The sequence below is a fragment of the Mauremys reevesii genome, linkage group 3, assembly GCF_016161935.1.
Source record: "Mauremys reevesii isolate NIE-2019 linkage group 3, ASM1616193v1, whole genome shotgun sequence".
NCBI classification, from domain to species: Eukaryota; Metazoa; Chordata; order Testudines; family Geoemydidae; genus Mauremys; species Mauremys reevesii.
The window spans coordinates 177,684,933-177,703,779 of record NC_052625.1 but is presented as its reverse complement, the minus strand read 5'-3'; the positions used below and the strand labels follow the sequence as shown (position 1 = coordinate 177,703,779).

The window sequence follows — 18,847 nt, the reverse complement described above, 5'->3', positions numbered from 1 at the left end:
ACATGAAACTGTGACTGTAAAATGTTAGCACACTAAATGTAATATGACTAAATCTAAAATTCTCAGAAGCACCTAAGGCTCATTGACAGTCAATGAGGCTTATACACTTACAAGCCTATTTCCTTTGTTAAATTTTGATTTAGGTTCTTTTGAAAATTTTACCTTTACTACCTTTATTAGTTGCAAGTGTAACAGGCAACTGTTACATTTTGCTCATTTTGTATGTTGTTTGATGTTGACTGAGCGGCTCAGTCTGCTGCCGGTCTGAGGTCCCGGCTGCTGGCACCACTCAGCCTGCTGCCAGCCTGGGGTTCTGCTCACCCAGGCTGGCAGGAGGCTGAGTGGGGCCAGTGGCTGGGACCCCAACTGGCAAGGGGCTGGCAGCCAGAACCCCAGACTGGCAGCAGACTGAGCCACTCAGCCCCCCGCCGGCCCCACTCAGCCCGCTGCCGGCTGAGTGACTGGAACCCCAGGCTGGCAGTTCCCTGGGGGTCCCCAGGCCAGCAGCGGGCGCTGAGTGGGGCTGGCAACAGGACAGCAGCCGGAACCCCAGAGCGGCGGTGGGCTGAGCTACTCAGCCCACCGCCGTGTGCCATCAGAAATTGTCCGTAGGTTGCTGACCCCTGCTGTACATATATAAAGTGTGAAAGAATATTGTCTGTTTCCTTCAGAACCTGTTTATCCTGCACAATGCTAAGAATAGGGTAAACCCTTGAAATTTCAAAGAATTGCAAAAGATTTAGCAACTCGGTCTTCATTGAAATGTCGAGTTAGAGTTGTTAGTTACGAAAATGTTTTATTGCTGAGAGTGGCAGATACTTATGTGCAACCAGCAGTTTGGTTTCTGTAATCAAATTAAATCTGAATGCTTCTTTAATAATCTTTTTTTTTTTAATACAGGTATATACTGTTATAGAAGTACTTGAAGTATTATCTAAAAATGGCAAGTCTCATGACTCAGAGTCTTGTGACCTATGTAGAAGAGGAAAATGTTCCTGCTCTAAAAGCACTTCTTGAGAAGTGCAAAGATGTGGATGAAAGAAATGAGGTAAAATGAGTTTTTTTTTTTTTTCCCCAAAGATTTCTTGAATATTGTTACATGTTAATTGCAGGATGAATAACTGATGCGACATCACACTGGATATTTAATATGATGATAAATTCCTATCCATAAATTTCTTGTGGTCCTTTCCTTGTCCTTGAGTCATACACTCAGCTCTTATTTCCATTTTGTTGTGCTCACTGAGGTAAGAAACATAACAGCCATATTGTGGCCTATCTATCTTAGGTACACCGCTACCCCGATATAACGTGGTTGTGGGGAGCCAAAAATCCCTACCGCATTATAAGTGAAACGCCGTTCTATCGGGGTAGCGGTGGCAGGGCTGCAGCGGTGATTTAAAGAGCCCGGGGCTCCAGCTGCGGGGAATCCCAGACCCTTTAAATCACTGGCGGAGCCCCGGTGCCGCACCCCTGGGGTAGCAGCAGCAGGGATCCAGAGGTGATTTAAAGGGCCCAGGGCTCCCTGCAGCAGCTGGAGCCCCGGACCCTTTAAAGCACCGCTGGAGCCCCACTGCTACCGCACTATATGCGAACCTGTGTTATATCATGTCGCGTTAAAGCGGGGTAGTGGTGTATTTAAATGGCTTCCATTGATGTAGTATCTGACTACCTCACAATCTTTCAGTATATTTCTCCTTACAACACCTCTGTGAGGTAGGAAAATAACACTATCCTCATTTTACATATGGGGAATTGATGCACAAAGAAACTAATGGTTGTGTGACGTTCCCCAGAGTGCAGCCCGGACTGCTGTGTCCCCTTAGCTCTCCAGCCTGGAATGCCTTTTACATTGCTTTGCTGGTGAACAACAAACCACTCCAGGCTCTGCCCACTCACAGCCACCAATGTGAAAAGTCACACTCAGTTGAATACATGAACGCTCTCCCAGCCATCCATGAATAATACGTAGAGTGACACCTGCATATTTCCAGCCTTGCACCAGTGGCATAGCCAGGTGGAGGGAAAATCGCTGCAGCGCTTTTACTAACGGGATGGTGAAGCTTTAGTGCTGCTGAAGACACCCGGAGCTAGTGAAGGGCCCGCTGCCCAAGTGCTGCTGAAGACCCGGAGCGCTGCCCTGTCAGTAAAAGTGCCTCAGCGGGTGGCGCCTTTTTTTTTTTTTTACCGTTCCCTGGTGAGTAAAATTAAAAAGGTGCCACTTGTGCTCGGTGGGGGAGCGGCCCCTGCCCCGCTTCCCCCCTAACTATGCTACTGCCTTGCACCCAGAAATCTGTGTCTTAAGGCTAGTCTACACTGGCAATGCTGAAGTGCTTTAATGTGGCTTGTGTAGTCATGGCAGAGCACTGGGAGAAAGGTCTCCCAGCGCTCTAAAAAAACCCATCTCCATGTGTGGCTGAACAACAAATAGGACTGAGTGGATTTGTAGGCTCTAAAGTGTTACATTGTTTTGTTTTTGAGTTCAGTCATGTAACAAAAAAAAATCTACATTTGTAAGTTGTAGTTTCAAAATGCACTACTGTCTTGTATAAAAAATACTGTCTTTTTTATCATTTTTACAGTGCAAATATCTAATAATAATATAAAGTGAGCCCTGTCAACTTTGTATACTGTGTTGTAATTGAAATAAATATATTTTAAATGTAGAAAAAAATCCAAAATATTTAATACATTTCAGTTGGTGTTCTATTGTTTAACAGTGTGACTAAACTGCGATTAATCGCGATTTATTTTTTTAATCACGATCAATTTTTTGGAGTTAATTGCGTGAGTTAACTGCGATTAATTGAGAGCCCTAAAAATAAGTTTTATTATTGAAAGACATTAAGATAGCACCATACACTTACTTGGCATTTTACAGATATACAGTCATGTTTTCGTCTCAGAATAACAATTTATTACGCTGTAAGATATGCCCCATAGTGCAAAATGTATTACCGTGATAATTATTCATAATGAAAGTATCTGGAAAAATGTAATTAAAACTAATTTAAGGCAAATGCTTGCGACAGCAGAAATCTCTCCTGGATGAGTCAATCCATTTCCATCGTTCATTGTACCAAAAGCAGAATAAAGGACTGATAAAATATATTCCATAATTAAGCAGTCAGCAGCAAGCAATTAGTAACCTTTACTAACGCCAGTGTAATCAGATAAGGTGATTCAGCTTGTTAGTAGTTTACGTTTTCAGGAAAGTTACTGATGTACTACTTAGAATGACATGGCTGTTATAGGCAGGCATTCAGTGCATATTACTAAAGCTGAGGGAATTTGGACGCTGTTCTTTGCATCTTTAAGGGAAGCAATGATCCATTCAGATGTAGGGTAACTTCTAGCTTCAAGATGGAGCAGGGTGGGAGAAGGGTAGGGAGAAATCCATTGTCTCAAACTGGCCAGCTGTAGGCACTTTCAGACAAATTCTCTTATTTGTAAACTCACCGTAACCTTGAGTATATCAAATTCTCTCTCCCCTTCTCCCAAAGTCTGTTCTTCCTCACAATCAGAAGTTATCTTCTACGATGCCATAATGGATGGTGGAGAAAACATCATACAGGACAGCCCTTGTATGGACTCTTTCTCATAGATAACGTGACTTATGGATTGAGAGAGGCTGCAAAAGGTGGTGTCTAGCAGCAAGCAACGTCATCTGGGATCGTTCTTTTGCTCCTCTGGCTGGGAGAGATGCCTCTTGGAGAAAAGTGTCTCCATAGAAGGGAATCAGCTTTGTATCAGATTTTTTTTTTATCATCCCTGAAGGCTTGATTCTGCAAGATGCTAAACACTCTCCAGTCTTGTTTGTTTCAGTGAGATGAGACTGCCTAGTACCTTGCAGTATAGGATTAATAGACTCTGTGTTGCTCAGTTGTCTGGTACAGTGACAAGCGTATTTTCTGTGTTCAGAAAATAATAAACGTATAACTGAACTATGTTCTCTGGACTTCCAAAAGAAATTTCAGTATGGACTTTTGGTGCTCTGCAGATACCAATTCGTTTGTTGGACTATGGTCTTTCTAACTGTATAGCCAAGCTTCTTCAGTAAGGAAGAAAAAACTCTGGATCTCTAGATGTGTTAGGTGGATAAATGAGTTATGGACTGTTATGCTTTTAGTGTATTGCAATTATTTTCTAAAATCCACTCTTTGAAACCACTGTTACTATATGGAAAGATTTAATACTGTCTTGCCATTTCTTTTTTTCACTGCATTTTTTTGCATGTTGTTTGAATGTTACATTTTATCAGTGTTTCTCATATACTAAATCAAAGCATAAATTATGTGAACAGTACCTGAAATTCCTTTATAGATGATAGTACTTCACTGGTGGGGTATATAACTATGGGATTTTAGAGATATATCAACTTGTCTAAGTAGTTCAATTGTAACTATCATTTGATTACAGAATGGTCAGACTCCATTGATGTTGGCTGCTGAGCAAGGCAATTTAGAAATTGTCCAAGAATTGCTCAAGAAAGGAGCTAACTGCAACCTGGAAGATGCAGTAAGTATTAGTGTCATTTTCTTTTTCAAAGATGGTTCCTTAACTAACACTAATGTGTCTGGCTCTAAAATATCATGTAGTTCTGCTTCAGGTCTGTTAAATGAAGCACCTCTGCGGCTGATTTTGGATCAATTATAATGGTAAAATAGTTAACACTTTGCCACTGTAACTGATCCACAAGGAAGCACTCTTGACTAAGTAGGTGCTGGTCCCTTCTTTGTAGCAGCACAGAACAACAGTGTATAGCTATTGGTCATGAAGCATTACAAAGCAGTCTGCGTCCTGGCATTTCCATATTTAAACTGATGCCTCCATGAAAGTTTGTGTATTTGGGAATACAGTACCGTTTAATTAATGAAGCATCTTTCATGCTGCATCCCATTTTTTTTACAAAGCTACAGTAAAGAATCAATTACAGAGTTACATAATAGAGGGGAAAGAAATCACAAGGCACAGATGAGGAAGATGTGCTTAGCTGAGTTTTGAAAAAAGATGGAGAATGGATAAGTAGAGAGATAAAAGGCAGCTTATTCAATATGGAAGGAGCAACAGTGGAGAGAGCTCTTACATCAGCAGTAGCAAGTTTGCATGTGAGGAGTAGCAAAAGAAACAGGCAGGCTGAAGGAGGATTTAAAGACAAGGTGAGAAATTTTGAACAGAATTCTGAAATGAATAGGGAGCCAGTTAGGTTTATTGATGATAGGAATGATGTCATTAAGCTGCTTTAAACCTGTTAGAAGCTATGCAGAATACTGCTGCTAGTTAAAGTTTGGGTTGCAGTAGAGATGAGTAGCAGTAGTTAAGGTGAAAGATGAATGGAAATAATAATTGCATCAGAGGTGTGGCGCAGAGGCAGTTGTATACATAGTGTTGTGGGGTTGGTGACAGGAAGATTTTACAAATATAAATATGGGAGGAGAGAGTTCAGGGTCCAGGATGTTTTCAAGTTCTAGACAAAGGAGAGGTGAATGGAAGAGCTGTGTGGATTCTCTTTCCCCGCTGCTCATGAGAATGAAAACTCCTTAAACCCATGTATGCAGATTCTAGGAAGCTGAAATGTTTTAGCATTGAAGGCTGCATTGAGGTAAGAGAATGAAGATGGAAAAAAACCATAGATTTATAATTATACAGAAGAGAGTTATTCCCATGCTTTGGTCATGGAAAACCTCAGACGTATAAACTTGTGATGAGGGAATCTGAGCATGCTGGTTGTTAATTTTGTTAAAGTAAGTATTGATACAGATTTGAGTTTAAGCCATTTTTATCTTCTTGGCTTATTAGTCAGTATGATGAAGGCTCTCATTTGAAAAAAACAGACTTCACAGTTACATTAAATCTCACGTTATATTGATTTCCTAACACATACCCACAATTTCACAGTGGGTGTATACTGTCATTAGTTGAATAAATCAAGCACATTATAAACATGAATTTGTACTTTATACTAAAAAGCTATACTTGATAGCTCTAAGGGAACCACTGTATGCTGAGACTAGTAACTTGGTATGTAAAACCTTCATATTGTGTCCTCTGTAAATATCACTAATTGACTTTAAAAAAAACCTACATCTTTCAACTTTTTTCTTACTGTAGGATAACTGGACAGCTCTTATTTCGGCAGCTAAAGAAGGTTATGTAGACATTGTAGCAGAGCTGCTTAACTGTAATGTAAATTTGGAGCACCGGGATATGGTATGATCTTTTTTTCTAGTTTTAAACTGGAATAGTTATGCTAAAAGGGACATGTATGGAGTTGATTTTCCAACTATGCAAAAAAACTTGAATGAAGATCTATTGTTCATTGAGTGTTTTAAAATGTAAAGTAGTTCTGCGTTGAAATGTTTGTCTAATGATGGAAAAGAACATACCTTTTCTAAGGTGATTTTTCTTTTTCTGTACATTAGAATTTCTTCTAGAATTTAAACTAAAATACTGTAACTGTCTGTGAAATGTAAACTGTATTATGCTCGAGACTTTCATGCTGGAGGAATCTCAGAACTTGAAAGTTTTAACAATTTTATTTAAAAACATAAAGTTAATTATTTAATCTTTGCAAATATAAACTAGGGAGGGGCAAAGTAACAAACACTCTGGTGATTGATTTTTGTCAGCTGGGTGGAGAATGCATCCTAAAGGATCAATTTAAATTCCTCCAGCAAGTTCAGTATAGTTTAGAGGCTCGATTATCCGGGCGGTTGCATGTATAACTGATAGGGTAGTCTCCTTATGTGGCATATGTTAGGGATAATTAATCTCATTAAATTACAAAGTCCAACTCTTGAAATTCTTAGGATTCTGGGAATTGATTTTGCTGGGGGAGGTAGCTAAAGAGAAAAATACTTTTTGTTCTTCTTCTTCAGTAAAATAAATGTTAATACAGTTGCTCTGGTTAGGGATAAAACCATTTACAGTAACTCCTCACTTAACCTCCTAGTTATGTTCTTGAAAAATGCAACTTTAAGCGAAATGTTAAACAAATCCAGTTTCCCCATAAGAATTAATGTAAATGGGGGTGGTAGGTTCCAGGGATTTTTTTTTTTGCCAGACAAAAGACATTATATACATACACAATATAATACAGGGGTAGGCAACCTACGGCACGGGTGCCAAAGGCGGCACGCGAGCTGGTTTTTAGTGGCACTCACTGCCCAGGTCCTGCCCACCGGTCCGGGGGCTCTGCATTTTAATTTAATTTTAAATGAAGCTTCTTAAACATTTTAAAAACCTTATTTACTTTACATACAACAATAGTTTAGTTATATATTATAAACTTATAGACAGACACCTTCTAAAAAACATTAAAATGTATTACTGGCACGCAAAACCTTAAATTAGAGTGAATAAATGAAGACTCGGCACACCACTTCTGAAAGGTTGCCAACCCCTGGTATATTATATAATATAAGCCCACGTGCCCCAACCCTGCTCTCTGGCAGGAGTGCCAGGCGGGTGGAGCGGGTCAAGCCCTCATGCCCCGACCCCACTCCCTGGCTGGAATGCCTGGTGGGCGGAGTGGGGCAAACTCCCATGCCCCAATCCCTGGTCCCCGGCAGGAGCACTGGGCGGGTGGAGTGTGGGAGCCAAAGAAAGTTTTATAAGGGAACGTTGCAGGACTTCAAAGGACTATGTTCTCTAATAGGTCAGCGACCTAATAACGAAACAACGTTAACCAGTACAATGTTAAGTGAGGAGCTACTGTATGCTTTTCCTTTATGTAACTATGGACAAGCCTTGCTCTTGAACTCTGTTTAGTTTTATTGAACAGTGAATTCAAATTTGTCCATGGGTTTCCCAATAACTTTTATTCAACTGTAACATTGGGGCAGGTTTGTCCACCTTCATTTGAAAGTCATTATGGAAGCACTTTATTCAAACTAAATTCTGCAGTGCTTTTTTATTTTTTTTTATTTTATTTTAAAGTCTGTGATTTTGTCTGCAGCAAGTTTGATAAAATCATTTAGGAGCGCATTTTCCTTCATCCTCCCCATCTCCCGCCCTAAGCTCTTTTTGCTGCAACATATAGAATTTAACTTAAAATTTTATGTTTGAATTTTTAGTCTAGTAAGATGGCAACATTTGTCACTGTTGCTTGTGATAGGCTCATAAATAGGAGTCTAAGAACAGGTGTGCAATAGAAGAAAATGCATAAATATAGGTTTTAAATAAATCTCTCTAATATTTTCTCTATTGTATTTTACAGGGAGGGTGGACAGCCCTAATGTGGGCATCATATAAAGGTTGCACTAAAGTAGCTGAGCTGCTTCTTCAGAAAGGAGCAAACCCAAACGTCACTGGGCAGGTAAGGTTTGATCTTTGAGAGGAGAAAGAGCCCTCAAAAACCTGAATTGTGTAGTAGTATTATCTTGCAAAGAACTATGAGTTTTATATAACATTTTATACTGCATATCATGGCAATAAAGTGGTAATTTTATGATTTGGTATCACAGCAACTATTGTTTATTAGAGCAGATGATTTTATAGATTTCAGTAAGGTTTACATCGGTAATATATTAAGATAGTGACAGTAATTGCTATGTATAGTAAGCCATGTACAGTAGAAGGAGAATTCTATTCAGTTTTAATTACTGTATGTACTCGTTCATAAGCTGAATATTTTTGGTAAAAAAGTGATGCATCAAAGAGCAGGGGTCGGCTTATAAATGGGTCTACACCAAAATTTGATGATTTTAAACTCTATGGAATCACTGAATTGAATATCTAATACACTGTCATCTTGTTTACCTGGAGCGTTCATAGGCACAGAGCCCCTCAGCTCCCTGTGGCTGCTGTTTGCTGTTCCCAGCCAATGGGAGCTGAGGGGGCTCCGTGCCTGTGACCTCTCCAGGTAAACAAAACGTCCAGGCCCGCAGGCTGCTTACCCTAACAGGTCAGGAGCCAAAGTTTCCCAACCCCTGAAATATAGGGTCAGCTTATGAAAGGGTCACACAGTTTTTGCTATTTTTACCTAACCATCTTGGGGGGTTGGCTTATAAACGAATGGGCTAATGAATGAGTATATACGGTACTTTTATTTTTAGAAATCAATAATTTAATAAACATTTATATAATTAAGAGTAGTAACATCTCTTGTTTTAATTATTTCTTGGTAGCTAACAAATATTCTGGGTTGTAATTTTGTCATATATACAGATACTCCTGAGAAGACTAGTCATGATACTGATTTTTGGGGATCTATTCTGTCTTCTGTATGTGTTGGCATTATTAGCTCCCACTGATGTTAGAAGATGCATATAAATGTAGACAACTTGAAGCTTATATAAATTTGTTATATGTATGTCATGTTTTTTTAGGATTTTTTCGTTACAACTGTGTAAATAGTGAGGTATTAGGATATGATCTTTTAAAATCCTTGTTAAGAGTAACTGTGTCCAAACAATACATGACTTGTCTACTACTGACCCATTTAATTGGCAAAAGTTAATGAAGTATGATCAGTAGATAATTTTGTATGTATTTCTTTTCATGTTTTATGAAGTCTGAGGCATTCTGATAGATATTAATGTATACATAAAAAAACAAGTAGAGTTAGGAATATGTTTTTGTTTCATGTGGCTTAGTTTTTATATTGTTATCTGATCCAAGCAATATAGCATTTATCCAATCATTTGGGCAGCAGGACGTGGCCATTCAGATATCGTACATCTCTTGCTGCAACATGGAGCTAAAGTCAACTGCTCTGATAAAGTAAGCTATGATGTTTGTTTAGCATTTTTATATTATTACAGAATTGTTTATACGGAAAGAGTGTCAAACATCCGGGAAATTATCTAGCATATAATATCCAGAATTTCTCCTCTTCATTAAACATTTCATTTATGCAAGAATTTCCAAATTTGTACACCACTTCCTGACTAAAACATCTGTCATTGATTCTGAAAAATTAGCCTAAATTACATTTTTTCCTCACATGGTTAAAATGGGGGGAGGGATAGCTCAGTGGTTTGAGCATTGGCCTCCTAAACGCAGGGTTGTGAGTTCAATCCTTGAGGGGGCTGCTTAGGGATCTGGGGCAAAAATTGGTCCTGCTAGTGAAGGCAGGGGGCTGGACTTGATGACCTTTCAAGGTCCCTTCCAGTTCTAGGAGATTGGTATATCTGCAATTATTACCTTTTATTATTACCTATCCCTGTGGTATAGACCAAACATCTTTTGCAAATCTTCTTGCTTCATAGTATGTAACAGTTTACAGTGAGTAATATACTAAATATAATATCAAAATATTGCACTGAACATTGATTACCTTAAATCCTGTTTTTTGTCCTTTTGCTTCTATAGCTTTTGGAAATGGTGCTGACGTCACTTGCATACATATATAATTCTGACATCTAAAAGCTTGTGAGAAAGGAGTTAAAATTGCAAGCATTTAAAATGTGGTAACTTCAGTTTGAAGTGTAGCTTTTTGACCAATTAGTTGATCACTGTTCCAAAGCTAATAGCTTCTTAAAACGCAGCTTCAGACTAAATAAATAAGCTTAATAGGCCAGGCGAGAGAATACCACTTCCATCTTACTGCTTTCACAAATAAGTTTGATCACCTAATAAAGATGAGATCATAAAAAAAGATTAAAAATAAATATTACTTCGTTGGAAGGTTTAGTTGAAATATTCAGAAGGAGAAATGGATGACAAAATTAATTTTTTTAATTCAAAGTTACTTCCTGGACAATTAAATATTCTTTGGATTATTTTATAAATTCCAGTTCCAAGGCATGGGTCAGGTGCGATAATGAAAATGCAGACTGATGACACTTAACCGAAGGATGAAAATGGAAGTAAATTACTATGTACTGAGTTTTGAAACACACATTTCACTTCATTTTCCATTTTGCAAACTAGCAGATTATTTAAAAAACCAACAACAACATAATATTTTAACATTCTATATTGTTTTTATCATTGTCTTGAATAACAATACCGCATCAAGCATTGCTGATTCTTTTAATCCCCTTCTTTCTTTTATTTTAATGGACATGTTATTTATTAGGGAAGCTTACTTTTGAAATTTGGGTTGTTAAGTTTAAGTCCTTTCCTCATACAAGCTCTTTATACTTCCATCTGTAAAAACTTACTAGATTGCTAGTCAGTTTCCTTTTATAAACAGCTGCTGTAAAGTGACCCCCTTTTTGGTGCTCTGGATGTCTCTATGTCTATAAACAGATCGTATGGCTCTTCATAGAGCAAAATAATTTTAAAAAAAAATTGCATGCGTCTGAAAATACCCCTCAGGTTGATCTTTCTAACAATCTTTTCCTAGCTGAAACTGGTAGTCATTAATTATAGGATTTTATTCCTTGTATTAAGTAAGAAACTTTCAAAGAACAGCTATACAGGAATTCCTACAATATATATCTTTATTTTTGATATTTAAAGGCTGCGTTTCATAAAATCTTGGTGCTTATACACACTGATTAATACAAACATTACCCAAACACAGTTCTCAATCATAGTTTAAATTATTACCTGAACTGTTGTTTTCAACCAACCTCTTCATAAAATGCCTAAGAAATTAGATGCATGTTGAAGCATATTCTGAAATTTTGGGGGTGGGGAGTAGGGAGGAGGAATTGAATTAGTCAAGGATCCCCCCCCCTCCCCAAAAAAGAAAAAAAAAAAGTCTTACCACAAGCTCTCTCTCTTATTTCAAAAGCAGGGGACTAAAAGATCATTGCCTAAGCTTACCACACTAGCAGCAATATTACATGGGGAGAGAGGTGGTCTCTCAAATGGGAAAGACTGAAATCATTTAGTCCCTGATCCATCAAATGCCTTAAACACATACTTAACTTTTAGCATGAGAATATTCCCATTGAAGTCAGTGGGTCTACTATTCACATGATTTAAAGTAAAGCATATGCTTAGTTACTTTGCTGGATTGGGGCCTTGTGACTTTATAAATCAAATCCTGCACCTCAAATTCCTTCGGAAACTAATACACAGCTATTGCAGACTGTTGAGACCTTATTGAAACTTTGACCAATCCAGAATGCTTGTCCAGTCCTCCATAGTCTCCTAACTTGTACGTACTACCTTGGTGCTTGCACTACATCTTCCCCTGATCCATCCAAAATGCACTGATCACCACTTTTTGCCCTTCCCTGTTTCCCGCCTGCCCCTGGTAAACCCCTTGTGAACTGCTGTACGTTTAAATGTCTTGACGTTATAGCCCCACATGTTTACATTGTGGGTCTTGTCTTCCCCTATTCTATCTTTCTACCAGTGATTTTTAGCATCACTGTGCTGTTAATTTCCTTCTCCAGCTCTCACCTCCATGAATTTTTACATATTGCCTCCTATCCAGGGAATAACCCAGTGTATGCTAAGATACCAGTGTCTTCTCAAAACTTTTCCATAAGACTCCACTCCTATGATATGCATCTGTTATGATTATGAGGGGCGTATCTCTTTTTATACTGTAAAATAATTGGGGAAGGCAGGGCCTGTCTTTATTTTTGTGTATTTTATAGTGCCGAGCACACTGTGCTAGACAATATAGGACAGAGATGGGCAAACTTTTTGGCCCGAGTGCCACATTGGAGTTGCAAAATTGTATGGAGGGCCAGGTAGGGAAGGCTGTGTGTCTCCTGAAACAGCCTGGCCTCTGACCCCTCCCACTTCCCGCCCCCTGACTGCGCCCCTCAGTTCCCCATACCCATCCAACCCCCCACTGCTCCTTGTCCCCTAACCACTCCCTCCTGGGACCCCCGCCCCTAACCACCCTGGGACCCCACCCCCATCCAACCCCCCTGCTCCCAGTCACCTGACTGCTCTGACCCCCTATCCACACCCTCACCCCTTGACAGGCCCCCCAGGACCCCACGCCTATCCAACCCTCCCTGTTCCCTGACCCCTATCCACACCCCTGCCTCCTGACAGTCTATTCCCCGCTCCCCGGGACTCCCAAGCTTATCCAACCCCCCCATTCCCTGACCACCCTCAGAACCTCCGCTCCATCCAACTGCCCCCTACTGTCTGTCCCCTGACTGGCCCCCGGATCTTCCACCCCTTATCCAACACTCCTGGCCCTGGCCCCCTTACCATGCTGCTCAGAGCAGCATGTCTGGCAGCTGTGCCACCTGGCCAGAGCCAGACATGCCGCTGTGCTGCTCGGCAGGAGTATGCAACCCCGCTGCCCAGAGTGCTGCCCGCCCGGCGGTGTGTTGCGGGGGAGGGGCCGGGGGCTAGCCTCCCCAGCCAGGAGCTCAAGGGCCGGGCCGGGTAGGATGGTCTCATGGGCTGAATGTGGCCCGCAGGCCGTAGTTTGCCCACCTCTGATGTAGGACAATAGTCCATTCTTGACATTAAATACAGCAACTCAATTTGAAAGAACATAGTAATAAGTTTTGTGGTTGATTTTGTTTATAGTATGGAACCACACCGTTGATTTGGGCTGCTAGGAAGGGTCATTTGGAATGTGTGAAATATTTGCTGCAGATGGGCGCTGATGTTGATCAAGAAGGGGCTGTAAGTAACTAATTTTGTTTTCCATGATAAGATGTGTCCACATCTCTTGTTTCCAGCATAAACAGATTTACATTTCCGGTGTGCAAAAATAAAACACAGCTAAATGTTGACAATGAAGAAAATGCAATTTATTGGTCTTGATCAGTGTGCGGTTATTTTTTAAGATCTAATCAAAAAGGCATATAAGAAAACAAACTATCAGAACTTTTTATGACTATGGATTTCGTACTTTTAGGTGTGACATTGCTATATAATTTTTTAAACTATAAATTTTAAGTTTAACAGATACATTACAGAAGTAGTGGGAAAACAACGGCACACGTTTTATTTCTTTGGATTTATACAACAATGAAAAGGAACATCTGTGCTATGTTTTATGAGTCACAACTTAATAGATTATCAGTTGCTATTTTTAGAGATTTAACTACTGTGTCAAAACTCTCTGATAGGTGCTTGGCATACCAAGATTCTGCTTATCACATGGTGCTATTTGAATAATAAATCATATATAAAAGTTGGTGTGGCTCTTCGTGTTTTCCAGATAATGTTTAAAACGTATTGCTTTAGTTGCCTATTTTGCCTTATAACTGAAAGGCTGTTTCTATTTCTAAATTTTTATTGAAGACTATTCAATATTTGAATTGAAAATAATGTGGTTAGTTCATTTAGAAAGGTGACATAGCTGCATAAAATGTTCAGTAAAAATTCCATAAGAACACGTAGTACTTATATTAAATACATATGGCAGCAGCCTTTCTCAGTCTTTAGTCCTGCAAAGGAAACATGCAGGCAAACCCCTACACCTGAGCAGTTCTCTTTACAGGATTGGGGCCTAATGTGATAGAATAAGCTGACAGTCCCCAAGAATTCATATAAATGAATTGCATCCTGAATTCAGATACACTGTTATGCTTTGATGAAGAGAAATATTGAATTTGAGTGTAGTAGGGTATTCTCTCAATATATGCTATATGTTGATGCACGGGTACTGAAATAATAGTCAAGCCCTAAACTAGTAAAACAGGAATTCTGTTTGGCTTCACAACACATGGATCTTTGATGAAAATGAATATTTAAATTGCTCTAATTATACAGGTTAAAGTGGGTGCTGCAAATAACTCTACCAAAAAAAAAAAAACCAACAAAAAAAATTACCCCCCCTCCCCCCCAAAAAAAACAACCAAAACAACCTTTCAGCATTCTTCTTACCCAGGGGTCGGCAGCCTTTCAGAAGTGGTGTGCCAAGTCTTCATTTATTCACTCTAATTTAAGGTTTCGTGTGCCAGTAATACATTTTAATGTTTTTAAGATCTCTTTCTATAAGTCTATAACATATAACTAAACTATTGTTGTATGTAGAGTAAATAAGGTTTTAAAAATGTTTAAGAAGCTTCATTTAAAATTAAATTAAAATGTAGAGCCCCCCAGACCAGTGGCCAGGACCCGGGCAGTGTGAGTGCCACTGAAAATCAGCTCGCGTGCCACCTTTGGCATGCCTGCCATAGGTTGCCTACCCCTGTTCTTAACATTTAAATGTTTCATATCACTCACATTTAGATTGTGATATTCTCACTCTCTGAGAAGTAGTGGAAATACTCCTTAAATAATCCCATTGAAATCAATGAGACTGCTCAAGAAGAAACATACTACTTAATGTAAGGACATTACAGCATAGTCGCTAGTGAGAACTTTGCTATCTCATTAACATTGAATTCTAGTTAACTCTTCAGATGGTTGGAGGAGGGACAGTGGAGGGTAATATTCTCACTTCAAAGTGAGCAATAAAATACAGTTTGTGTTCTGAGTGTTTGTGTAATATGTAAACAAATTAAAACAGCGATTCTAATTTATTTTTCTGAAATGGAATTGGCATATTTAGTGCACTGATGAACTGATATTATTTTCATAATACTGCAGAAAGATTGTACAGTTCATATTGTTTTCAGAAGTTATGATAAATTGCTTTAAGTTTTAATGCTCGCATTTAGAAAGCTCTTCGAGATAGTGCCTGTTTGTTTATTTTTAAACTTTATAAAGTACATACTACCATATACGGTACATTTAATAAAAATCTATGCTAACATTTGAATGCTTGAGAAAATATTTGATACTTTCATGAGAAATCTTTCATTCTTCTTTAGATAGTTTGCGGTATTCAGGTATTGTAATTATTTGTATTCCTTATTTAGGGTGTAATCATTTCTTCTTTTTTTTTTTAGAACTCTATGACTGCCCTTATTGTAGCAGTAAAAGGTGGTTACACTGACTCAGTAAAGGAAATTCTGAAAAGGAACCCAAATGTAAATTTAACAGATAAAGATGGAAATACAGCTTTGATGATTGCATCAAAAGAAGGGCATACTGAAATTGTGCAGGATCTACTTGATGCAGGAACTTATGTGAACATTCCTGATAGGGTTAGTAAATTTTCTGATGATAAACTTGGTGTCAAACATATGCTTGATATTAACCTGCTTAACTTTATTCCAGTGTATAGTGGTGTGATTAATGCATATATACTAAATATTTTCATGTTTATCTTTTAATTTTCTGCCACTAGGCGGCAGACTTTTGTACTACCATTTTAGGTCAGCCATGGGCCACATGCTTGATTGGGAAAAAAAGATGCTATTTATATAGAGCTAAAGAAAATCTAACATTCTTCTGGCATTATGAGTCTCCACTAATGTATAGGTGGACTAATGTCACCTCTTCAGCAGGCCTTTTTCCAGCTCCCTTGGTTTGTAGGTCATGAAATCCATTCAGGACCTGAGTTAACACAGTATTGCAATACACTGTGGGAACATCCACTTGAGTTTCTTAACAGATGTTCTTTTTTGTTTTTTGATGTCCTTCCAAAAGATATGCTGTAGGTCAACCATAATATATTGAACTCAGGATTCATTTATTGGGTGGTGAAGAATAATACCCTCCCTTGCTTGAATTACTGATTGATATTCTATGGTCTTTGTTATTCAGGAAATGAGAATAAGCAATCAGGGTTGTCCCTTCTAGCATTAATATTAATTAAATAAATATTGTTGCCCGGAAAGTCAGTTTCTTTGCATTTTCAATGCCTTTTTCACTTTTAATAGAGATCAAACTTTTTTTTCCTGACACAGCAAAATGCTTAGAAAAATGTAGTGGGTCTGGAGGCACTTTTTAATAGTTTCTAAAGTGTTTGTAGCACTGTCAAATTACAAGGTAGTGGAACTTGGTCATGTCATTCTGGATTGGCATCTTGCTTTTTCTCTCTTTAGTAGTGATAGAAATTTAGCAGCTAATACTTCACAAGCTGTCATTGGAATCAAACTGCTAAGCATACTTTTCTAGGTCTAAAACAAAGGACATTGGCTCCATTTGAGTTCATAAGCTGAATTTTTTTAGTAAAAAAGGGAAGCACCAGAGAAGGGGGTCAGCTTATGAACGGGTATAGAGAGGGAGAGGTGGGACACATCCCCTCTCCCCAACAGAGGGGGCAAGGAGAGGCAGCACAGCCAGCAGAGACAGAAGAGAAGAGGCAGGGCCAGAGTATCTCTGCTTCTAGCCATGCTGCTCTCCCCCCAGCCTGCAAAGCAGCTGCAGCTCCGGGTCTGGCAGGCTGCAGCCGTGCCGCTCGGTCCCGCCTCCAGAGCAGGCTGTGGCCATGCTGCCTGGCCTGCTGGAGTACGCTGCGGCCATGCCGCCCGGCCCAACCTGCAGAGACATCCTCCCCTGGCCCTCCCCAGATAAGGTGGGAAGGGATGGGATGGGGAGAGTGTGGGGGTCCCGGGCTAGGGGTGGGGTCATGTGGGGGGTGGTCACAGGGGTTACTCCCCTGACTCCCATCATCTCCCCCCCCCCCCCAAAAAAAAAATTTCCCCACCAGTTGCTGTCCCGGCCGATCAGGGTAAGCAACTGGCACGCTGGGACACTTCGTTTACTTAGGTTTACCTCTGTGCTTGCAGACGCTTGAGGTAAACAAACCATCTCGGCCCACCAGCGGCTTATCCTGATGGCCCGGGAGCCAAAGTTTGCTGACCCCCGAATTATAGGGTTGGCTTATGAACGGGTTATAAAAATTTTCCATTTTTACTTATCCATCTTGGGGGGCGGGGGTTAGCTTATAAACAAACTGGCTTATGATTTAGTATATACGGTAGATAAAACTGATGCATAAAAATGCTAGGAATCATTTTACAACAGCAAGTAATCATCATAATGAATTATATCTATGCTACTACCTCTTGTGACTCCACTGCTCTAGTGTTTTTTTTGATAGCAGAGGCTTAAATCATATTGAAAGTCATTGGCGGAGGCTGTGGGAGGCGGGGGAAGATAGTAATGAGAATGTGGTTAATGTTAGGTCTGATATCTTTGAGCTTTACAGAATTAGTAGGGATTGATTTATACCATTAAACAGCTAAGATTTTGTTCTGCTAAATACTAACGCATAATATATTTGGCTCAGTGACAAAAACGCCCAGTGGTTGCTGCCAGAGTTCAAGAAGTATATATTTTTGCCACTAATGGTTTCCACACTTATATATCCACTTCATGTGTCTACTGAACTGCAGTGTGTGTCTCGCGTATGTGGCATGAAAAATTATTGGTTTTACAGAAACAAAGGTTAAAATACTTAATACTCTCACCTTCTGTTAGGCGCCAGATAGGTAGTGACTTCTAATTGGAGTGGATTGGAATTCCTCATTTTTAAATTTTCTGATTTGGGTCCCAATTTATGAGGTATGGTGTTGGTTGAATAATTATTTCACAGTTCCAAAGGATACTTAATCTTATATGCTCTCCCATCTCCCCCCACCCTTTCCTTTTCGTTACAAATTTAGGTCCACTACTCATTGTGACAAAAAAGAAAAGAAAAAAAAGAAAATTTTGAGATAGAATAATACTATTTTATTCTATAAAATAGTCACTGCAAATGAAAACAGTGTTACATAGAAGGATTTAAAATAGCGAATAGCAGTAGCACTAGCACCCATTTTGACTTGCAGCATTTAAGTTTAGAATTTTGCTACCAGGGAGGGGATGTTACTGAAATTCAGGTCCTTAGACTGCTTATACAAAATGGTGATTAAGTTGAGTTTTACTTGTTCATTTACTGATGGCATGTATTTTCTCTTTCACTATGGAAAAAAATTAAATCATATCAGTTCATGGCTTCATTTTTTGTATGCTATAACAATTACTAGTTATGTGAATTGAGAGGTATTAAATAAAATTTTAAATTGGATTTTAGGCCTTATTCTTCAGATTGTGTACCCATATAATTCCAATGACTTCTGTGAAGTTACTTCTTTTTTTATGTTGGAGTAACTGAGACCAGAATCAGCGCCTTGCATACAGCATT

At 39.2% G+C, this 18,847-nt stretch overlaps 1 protein-coding gene across 5 annotated transcripts in view; it reads left to right on the top strand.

The window, feature by feature from the left end:
• The window catches only part of KIDINS220 (kinase D interacting substrate 220), a 166,027-nt gene that overhangs the window by 19,284 nt on the left and 127,896 nt on the right, over positions 1–18,847 (top strand). For 3 of the 5 annotated variants that reach the window (XM_039528939.1, XM_039528938.1, XM_039528937.1), the window contains exons 1-7: positions 941–1,048; positions 4,420–4,518; positions 6,112–6,210; positions 8,219–8,317; positions 9,622–9,723; positions 13,402–13,500; positions 15,720–15,917. In XM_039528939.1, the coding sequence (XP_039384873.1) occupies positions 941–1,048; positions 4,420–4,518; positions 6,112–6,210; positions 8,219–8,317; positions 9,622–9,723; positions 13,402–13,500; positions 15,720–15,917 (804 nt within the window). Of the gene's footprint in view, positions 1–900; positions 1,049–4,419; positions 4,519–6,111; positions 6,211–8,218; positions 8,318–9,621; positions 9,724–13,401; positions 13,501–15,719; positions 15,918–18,847 lie in introns of those variants that run through there. The other 2 variants (XM_039528935.1, XM_039528936.1) reach the window with 1 other exon arrangement.